General features: G+C 35.5%; 2 protein-coding genes across 2 annotated transcripts; both read right to left on the reverse strand.

The window, feature by feature from the left end:
• Positions 1-240: 240 nt before the first annotated feature.
• Positions 241-2881, reverse strand: LOC141683808 (F-box/kelch-repeat protein At3g06240-like). Its single transcript, XM_074488572.1, has 2 exons — positions 1390-2881; positions 241-673 (listed from the first exon to the last, which is right to left on the reverse strand). Exons 1-2 carry the CDS (start codon positions 2688-2690, stop codon positions 619-621), a joined length of 1356 nt encoding a protein of 451 aa, XP_074344673.1. The 5' UTR covers positions 2691-2881; the 3' UTR covers positions 241-618.
• A 1759-nt stretch (positions 2882-4640) lies between these two features.
• Positions 4641-7946, reverse strand: LOC141687316 (putative F-box protein At3g21120). Its single transcript, XM_074492551.1, has 2 exons — positions 6580-7946; positions 4641-4859 (listed from the first exon to the last, which is right to left on the reverse strand). Exons 1-2 carry the CDS (start codon positions 7863-7865, stop codon positions 4805-4807), a joined length of 1341 nt encoding a protein of 446 aa, XP_074348652.1. The 5' UTR covers positions 7866-7946; the 3' UTR covers positions 4641-4804.
• Between the last annotated feature and the right edge of the window lie 673 nt (positions 7947-8619).

The raw sequence follows: 8619 nt of genomic DNA on the forward strand, positions 1-8619 counted from the left end.
TGGAATTGACATTGCTAATTAAAAGTTCGAAGATATAACTAATTATTTCTTAATGTTGTCTGCAAAGATTGTTAACATACTGTATCCAGATTTCAGGCACAATAACATAATAAGTATCTAGCCAAAGCAATCAAAGATCAAAAAAGGCCTTGATTTAAGAAGATCCTTGGCCGAAAGACCAACAGCCAATCCACTTGCCAGGACCAAAAATCTTAACAATGACCATACATGAGATATAAATGGCATAATAATCACTGAAGTAATTTATACAAATCAAACTTGCATGGTATACTATCATTGAAGACGGAACAAATTAAAATCTGCATTTCTAGGTTCATCATAATCATCCAAACTTAGAGGTTAGATTAGGATGACTCCGCATTTAAGAAATTCGAAAACACTTCCAGCAAACAGAAGTACTAGTACACAACAGGGTTTAGAGTTTCCATTCTACATTGAGATTCAGAACAACAATTGTTTCACTCAAGTTTCGCATAATACTGGATAAACTAAACAAAGAAAACATTCCAGTCCAATCCCTTCCACGAGCTACCGAATACCTTCACTTCAGATACATTCATCATTTCATCCATTTTCAGACTTCATAAAAGCGCATTATCAGACTTCATAAAAGCGCAGGACCAGCTTGAAACCTTCAGATAGATACTTATCCCTGGAAGGGAAAAAAACTAAATAAACATTTCTACCATCCAAAGAAGGTGCAAATTGTACTACACATCGCAATCAATCGTAGCAGAGACCACACGTGACACAAAACTGGAAATTATATATACAACTCTCTGTGTGCTTTGAAAGAAGCATAACAAGAAACTGTCACGGGCTGTTATGCTTACTTGTCACAAACACTTACAGCCATACCACCGATGCATTGGTCAAAGTAGGAGTAGCAGAGATTCAGCTGACTATTACGAATAGGGAAAAAATAGCTAGCTATATCATTATTGTATTTTAAATGGAGCATGTCCTTTCTGCTTTCCATGTTGAATGAGCAAATCAGCAAATCAGTAAACTTAATTACTTAAAGCTAGTGAAACAATACTCTAACGTCACAGGCTTCATAGCGTAGAATCCTAGATGCATATCCACATTCTACTATCAACCAGTTTCTTATGGAGGTTACTGATAGAGTAGTTGATTTAGGTTGTCTTGACACCTAAAGACTATTGTCAACAAATTATCTTTCAATTAGGAGTTATGTTTATGTAAAATAACTATAATTGATATAAATTTTATGTTCATGCAATCTACTAATAGGAGTTATATATCTATGACCTGCATCAACAAATTACTAAAATGATTGACAAATATAAATTTTATAAAACATATTATTAAACAGGTGTAACAAATAAAGCTCACAAATACATATACCTGTTCTTCGTCCAAGGTTTCTTCTTGTTTTTACTCTCGTTACCAAAAGGCTCCATTCCCTTGACAGAAACAAGGCTCTCAACATGACAATAAGATTGATACCAAAGTGACTGAAAAGCAACAAACTTACTAGAGCAATGACTAGTTTTGGGGTCATAGAAGAAAGTACTCCTGTAATCTGAAGTTTCACCTTTCCACATCTCAACTACAATCTCACCAGTAGTAAGGCACTGAGGCATCCGCAGTGCTTCACCAGCAATTGGCCCAGTGGTAATACCCTTTATCCACAAACCAGAGCTATCCAACACATACAAATCGACCATTTGATTTGGAATTTCACCAGGAGAGTAAACAAGGGCAGAAACCTTATCCATCATATTCACAGGATGCACCTCAGTCCTTTCATTCTTGACAAACCTTGGATAAGGAATATTCTTATACATCCCTGTACGAGGATCAAATGCACCAAGACCCAATTTATCATTATGCCAATACGGAACCCCCTTTACTATAAAACTGCAGTTCGGCAACCTAGGATAGAAGTTGATTTTTGCCCCATTACAAACAGGTTTCCAACAATCCTTATTTGATGAATAGATCTCAACCCTAGACTCAATATGTCCAACCACATCTGGAATAGCAACCGAAACAAGCCTAATGATTTTATAATCATCATTAGCAGCATCATAACCCAAACCAACCGACACCATTTGCCATATATCAAACAACGATTTCCTAGGCGGGAGGCTAACTAATTTAGTACGATTAATAGCCGGGTTCCACAACACCGCAAAACTTCCCCAGGAAACATGACGCCCACCCTCCTCATTCTGACTATGCGACAGACAAATTATCCCATTCACCGAACCACAAAACTCCATCTCATCGAAAAATTCAGCAAAGCTAAAATTATCAGGATAATCCGATCTCCGAACATAATTCCTTTTCAATTCATACAAAGGCACTAACGGCTCATCAACATGAAACAAACACATAACCCTAGCAGTTAAGTTAGGTGCAAATCCATGAAGTACTAATCGCTTGTTTTGCGACAAATTACGTTTAAGATGCATATCAATGAATTTAGGATGATGAGTTAGAGAGAGCCAGGACTTGCAAACACACCTGAAGCGTACGAGAGATTTGGCCAGAGTTCGACAGAGAATCTCGACGATTAGATCTTCCGGCAGAGATTTTCCGGTGAGGTGTTGTTGCGATGATAGATCTGAAGATGACGATGAGGTGTGTGAAGGTCGAGTTGGCCTTCGATATATGTTACCTCCCTTTCCTTTCTTCGCCATTTTGAAAGGGTTTGTTGAGCTCAGAAATGAGAAGTTTGGGAGTTACACTCACTGTGTTACTCAAGGGGCTAATATTTGTTTGTTACCACAAAACTCACTCACGCGGAAAATAATGTCATTCCTTCCTGCGTGGCTTTCTTTATCAGAACTGGATCCGGCAACATTCCGTGTCATTCATAAACCTTTTGTGTATTTTCGTGTCTCTATGTACCAAATCTTAAACCCAAATCTGACCCGAATTTATATTCATGTATTCGTTTTTACCCGTTTTAATATACTAAAGTATACAGATTATACTGGGGCGGAGCTGCAACCCGAAATTTTAGACTAAGTAATATTTGTGCCGTTAAGGTCAAAAAAATGGCTTTGGTGTAGTGGTGATGATATAGGACATTGGCTAGGGAGGCCGCCGAACGATTCCCATGACCATATTTTTTAACTTCTTTAATCACATTTGTCTCAATTTTTTTTCAATTTTTTAATAGCTCGGCCCTCACTAAATTTTATTCCTGGCTCCGCCACTGAGATTATATATGAAAAATTCTAATTGTTAAAAAATGCAATATATAATTAAATGGTAAAGTGCTCACTCACTCACGTAATCAAGAAACAATAAAATATATTTTAGTATTTACAATTATATATATATTATTTGGAATAGATTTAGTATATATATGTATATTATATATTTTTAAAGATTTAATTATTTATTTATTCCGTGTACTTTCGTTCCATGTCGTGTACCTATATTGGAAACTCAAACCCAACACTAATTATGTTCGTATTTTTCCGTGTTTGTATACTTTCGTGTTCGTGTACCAAATTTTCAAACCCAAACACTAATTATTATTCGTATCGTTTCGTACCGTGTTCGCGTGTCGTATATCAATATTGCCGGGTCTAATCAGAATTGCCGTTGGATCTGTTACCTATTTCCTAAATCCGAACTAATCATGTTGAAAAAATCGGAATTGATCAGTTTGACATACCGATTTCTTATAATTTATGTGTCAGTTTTTAAAAAATTAGATAATTTATTAATAATTTATCGAATCGGTTAAATATTTATTAGCAATTCATTGAAAATTTCAACATCTATCCGGTGTCAAGAATTTTATCTTTCAAAATTAGCAAAGAGAAGAATTTGATTATTTCTGATGTCATTGCTTTAGGCAAAGCGCTTGAGAGCACTACCTGGATTTGGCAATCTACTTGGATATTTCATTTGTGTTGGCTCAATCTAGAGGACGAGGGAGCCTGTAACTCTTAACTTAGTGTGGATTTGACAACGAGGGGAATTGATATTCCCGGTGCCTAAAAGGATGGGCGAATTGTGATTACGTTTGGGACTTGACGAGTCTTTTGAATCTGTGTATGTAGGCACCTGATATCTATGAGGGTTCATCCACCGCGTTCACAGCGTTCCTTTCTATTGCTACTTAAACTCTCTGTTTTCGTGCTATTCATATCTGCCACTCCACTTGAAGTTGTCCAGAAGGCTGAAAATAATATGCTGCTACTGTCGCCTCCTCTTTGTCAAGGTTAGTAGATGCAGGGTACCCGACAACTAAAGTAAGCTTGTTAGAGAACGAATTGCAGGGCGAAGGTTCTATTATTTGCAGGGTGAAGGTTCTATTCCAATTGCTCAGGCTCTGGAGCAAGGGAATGCCCGGTCACCGGATATTTTTATGAGCACAAACTTAACAAGAAGGGTTGGTGCTAGGGCATTACCTTGGACTGTTATAGTGAAACATATTTTTGTTTTTTGAAGTTGCTAAACCCTGTTAAAATTGTTGATGAGGTCAAGGATGCAGTTCCCTGCTGCACTGGGTCCTTTTGATGACTATGATTCCAATAACAAGAGTGATACAAACTGGGATCTAAACTTGAGGATCTTAAAATTATGCAGGAGGGGGTAGTTGGCAATATAGATTAGAAAATTACACAAGATTAAAAAGTTTAATGCATTGAGATTAAAAACAACAAATGTTTAAGTTTGGTTTTGCAGAACACCGTAGTAGATGAACTAAAAATAGAAAGCAACCTAACATCCAATATTCCAATTCCTTCCACGAGTTGCTGAATGCCTTCACTTCAACCAAACTCATCTATTATCAGACTTCATAAAAACGCAGGACCGACTTGAAACCTTCAGATAAATACTTATCCCTGGAAGGGAAAAACACTAAATAAGCACTTGTGCCATAAAAGAAGGTACAAATTGTATTAAAAATGCAATTAACATTAGCAGAGATCATCAAAACTAGCAGAGAAACAGGAAAATATTCAGCCATGAAAATTTATACATTCTATACAAGGTAAAAACATGAAACCGTCACCCAAATGTAGCAAAATGGAAAATAATTGACTTATGGAAATATTGTGCAATGACTATAATTTGAAAAGACTCTGTTAGCACAAAGCACTTTAAAGCAATATTTACAACCAATGGCGTGTTTTTCTCAAACAGCCATCAAGTTGGTTGAAGAAGTTAAATTTAAACAAATGAATGAATGATTGAAGTTTAAAGATGATTAATGATTAAAGGCAATTAAACAAATTGTGTTTCTGTTGAGGTTGTTAGCGTTTAAGTTGGTTGGTTTTTGTTGAGTACTGAACAGGGGCGGATCTAGTAAAATCAAATTTTACGTTTTTTCATCATTAAAGTTTTTATAAATATATGATAGTGCCCCCATAAAATTCCAAATCATCATAGTGTCTTTCCAAAATTTGCTCGGTGTCCCCCTGAAAATATATTTCTGGATCCGCCCCTGGTACTGACTACTGATAGAATTTTAAGTGATTAGCCTATGGCATACATGTAAACCTCCACTAATTAGCTTTTGCTACAATATGTCACGGATGTCTCCCAGGGTTATTAACAAATTTTCTTCTCTCTGTAATATATCCACTCGTTGAAATGTGTATATATATAGTAGAGGCTCAATAATCACACGATATCTAGCCAAGCAAATGGACTGCTAAAGATTCATATTGTGGATATACTTCTGAATCTAACATTCTTGACAACCTCTAGTGAAAGACATACAATTTTTCTTATATATTTATACATGGTAGTCAACTTTGTAAATGCCAGAATAATGTACAAAATACCTTCAATCACCTCCTCACAGCAATGGCATCAGTTTTAGACATTTACCAGATTGCTCTATCGCAAAAACGAAAAACATTTACACATACAAATGCTTTTTCCCCAGATCGTGATATCTAGAGTAGGCATGGATTCAACAAAAACATGATTCAAATTATTATAATATATCACAGACAATGAACTTATATATTCCCTGATCTTAATAACATCCATCTTGTAGGGTAGGGAAATATATGAATAAAAACTTTTATGTTAAGAAATCAGCATCTTAAAAAAGAATCTTACAGAGAACTTTGAAATTTATCATTGAAGATCTATACCTGCACAGATTCAGCTGAGTATACGAAGAGGAAAAAACATGTAGTTGTATGTCATAGTATTTTAAAAGGAACATGTCTTTCCAATTTCCAAGTTGGAAGAGCAAATCAGTAAAGTTAAAGCTAGTGCAACACTACTTTTAAATCATAGTCTTCATAGCCTGGAATCCTACATGCATATCAACATTTTAGTATTAAATTAAATAGTTTCTTATGTAGGCTTCTGTTAGAGTAATCGTTATAGATTGTCTTGACACCTAATACTATTGACAGCAAATTAACAATAAACTAGAGCTGTGTCTTTGTGGAAAGATAATAAAAAAATTAGTAACGGGAATTATATCAATGTAATAGGACTTATTCTACATCAAGCTACAAGAATGATGAACAAAAACAAATTTAAGAACACATTATTGAATCAGTGTTACAATGACAAATTAAAGCTTGCAACTACATATACCTGTTCTTCATCCCATGTTTATTCTTGCTTTTCCCCTCGTTACCAAAAGGCTCCATTCCCTTGACAGAAACAAGGCTCTCTACGTGACAATATGATTGGTACCAAAGTGATTGAAAAGCAACAAAGTTACTAGAGAGCTGACTGGTTTTGGGATCATAGAAGGAAGTACTCCTAAGATCTAAATTTCCCCCTTCCCACGTCTCAATCACAATCTCACCAGTAGTAAGGCATTGAGGCATCCTAAATGCTTCACCAGCAATCGGCCCAGTGGTAATTGTCTTTATCCACGAACCACAACTATCCAACACATAGAAATCAACCATTTGATTTGGACTTGTGCCAGGAGAGTAGACAAGAGCAGAAACCTTTTCCATCATATTCATAGGATACACCATGGTCATTTCATTTTTCACGCACCTTGGATAAAGAATATTCGTATGTGTACCCATACGAGGATCAAATGCACCAAGAAAACATTCCCCATTATCCCAATAAGGAACCCCCTTGACTATAAAACTGCAGCTCGGCATCACAGGATAGAAGTTAATTTTTTTCCCATTTCCAACAGCTTTCCAACAATCCTTATTTGACGAATAAATCTCAATCCTAGACTCAATATGCCCAACCACATCTTGAATAGCAACCGGAACAAGCCTAATGATCTTATAATCATCACCAACAGCATCATAACCCAAACCCACAGAAACAAGTTCCCACATATCAAACACAGTTTTCTTAGGTGGGAGCCTAACTAACTTTGACCGATTAATAGCCGGATTCCACAACACCGCAAAATGCCCCCATTCAACATAACGCTCACTCTTCGGATCCTGACTATGCGATAAGCAAATAATGCCATTAACAGAACCACAAAACTCCATCTCACCGAAAAAATCACGAAAATTGAAATTCTTCGGATAATCCGATTTCGGGGTGTGACCCATTTCCAACTCATACAAAGATACCAATGGCTTATCAATACGAAACATACACATAGCTGTAGTATCATAATCAGGTGACATTCCGTGAAGTAGCAAGCAATTGGTTCGTAATGTACTACGCTTAAGATGCATATCTATAAATTTAGGATGATATATTAGAGATAGCCATGATTTGCAAACGCACCTGAATCGTACTAGAGATTTGACCTGAGTTCGAGAGAGTATTTCGACGATTGTATTGTCCGGTAGTGTGGTGAGTTGGTCTGGAGATGATAGTACATTTTTTGTTGAGCTGTGTAAATTTGGCCTTCGGTTTTTTTTCACTGCTTTTCCTTTCTTCCCCATTTTCAAATTAGGGTTTTTGAGCTCAGAACTGGAATTGGTTTGGTTCGGGGGTTTTGCAAATATGAGCTTCTTTTCCTTTTTTCCCTTTTTAAGTGAATTATGAGCTTTTAACGGAATACGGATTCCGTCGTGACCAAAAATACCATTTTCTTAAAAAAAATGTGATAAGAAAATTATTTTTAATTTTTTTTATAAAATATAATACGAATATCATTTTTTAATTTTGTTAGTAAAAAATATCAGCCTGATACATATTTGGTAAATTAATAAGTCTCACCTTAACCAAAGTATTAAGTAATTATTTTTAAAAAAAATGAAAACTTTTTTTTAACACAGGTTATCCATTTGTAAAATGCATATTACTAAAACTCATCTTCAAAATACGTAATAGGATGGTATTTTTGGACAAAAAATTTAAAATTAGTATTCTTTTCATATAATTTAAAAAGTGGTAATTTTGTCATTTTTTCATAATCCTTGTAAAAGTGAGTTAAAATAGAAGTGCTAGTTATCCAAAATTTGGTAAAATAATAGTTTCAAGAGGATGTGACATGATTAATGTGTCATTTAGGCCTATTTTAATTATTGAGATTGATGTGAATATATGGGTAGCTACTTATTTTTTTATCGTAGGTAACCTGCATCCGCTAATATTCGGGTGCGCACTATTAAACCCTACAGGCTCACGCAATAGTCTGTAAATCACGAGAACTAAGGTAAACTGCATTTAAGCGATAATTTCTGACTCATGAGG

This window comes from Apium graveolens, chromosome 9, assembly GCF_009905375.1.
Source record: "Apium graveolens cultivar Ventura chromosome 9, ASM990537v1, whole genome shotgun sequence".
Lineage (NCBI taxonomy): Eukaryota > Viridiplantae > Streptophyta > Magnoliopsida > Apiales > Apiaceae > Apium > Apium graveolens.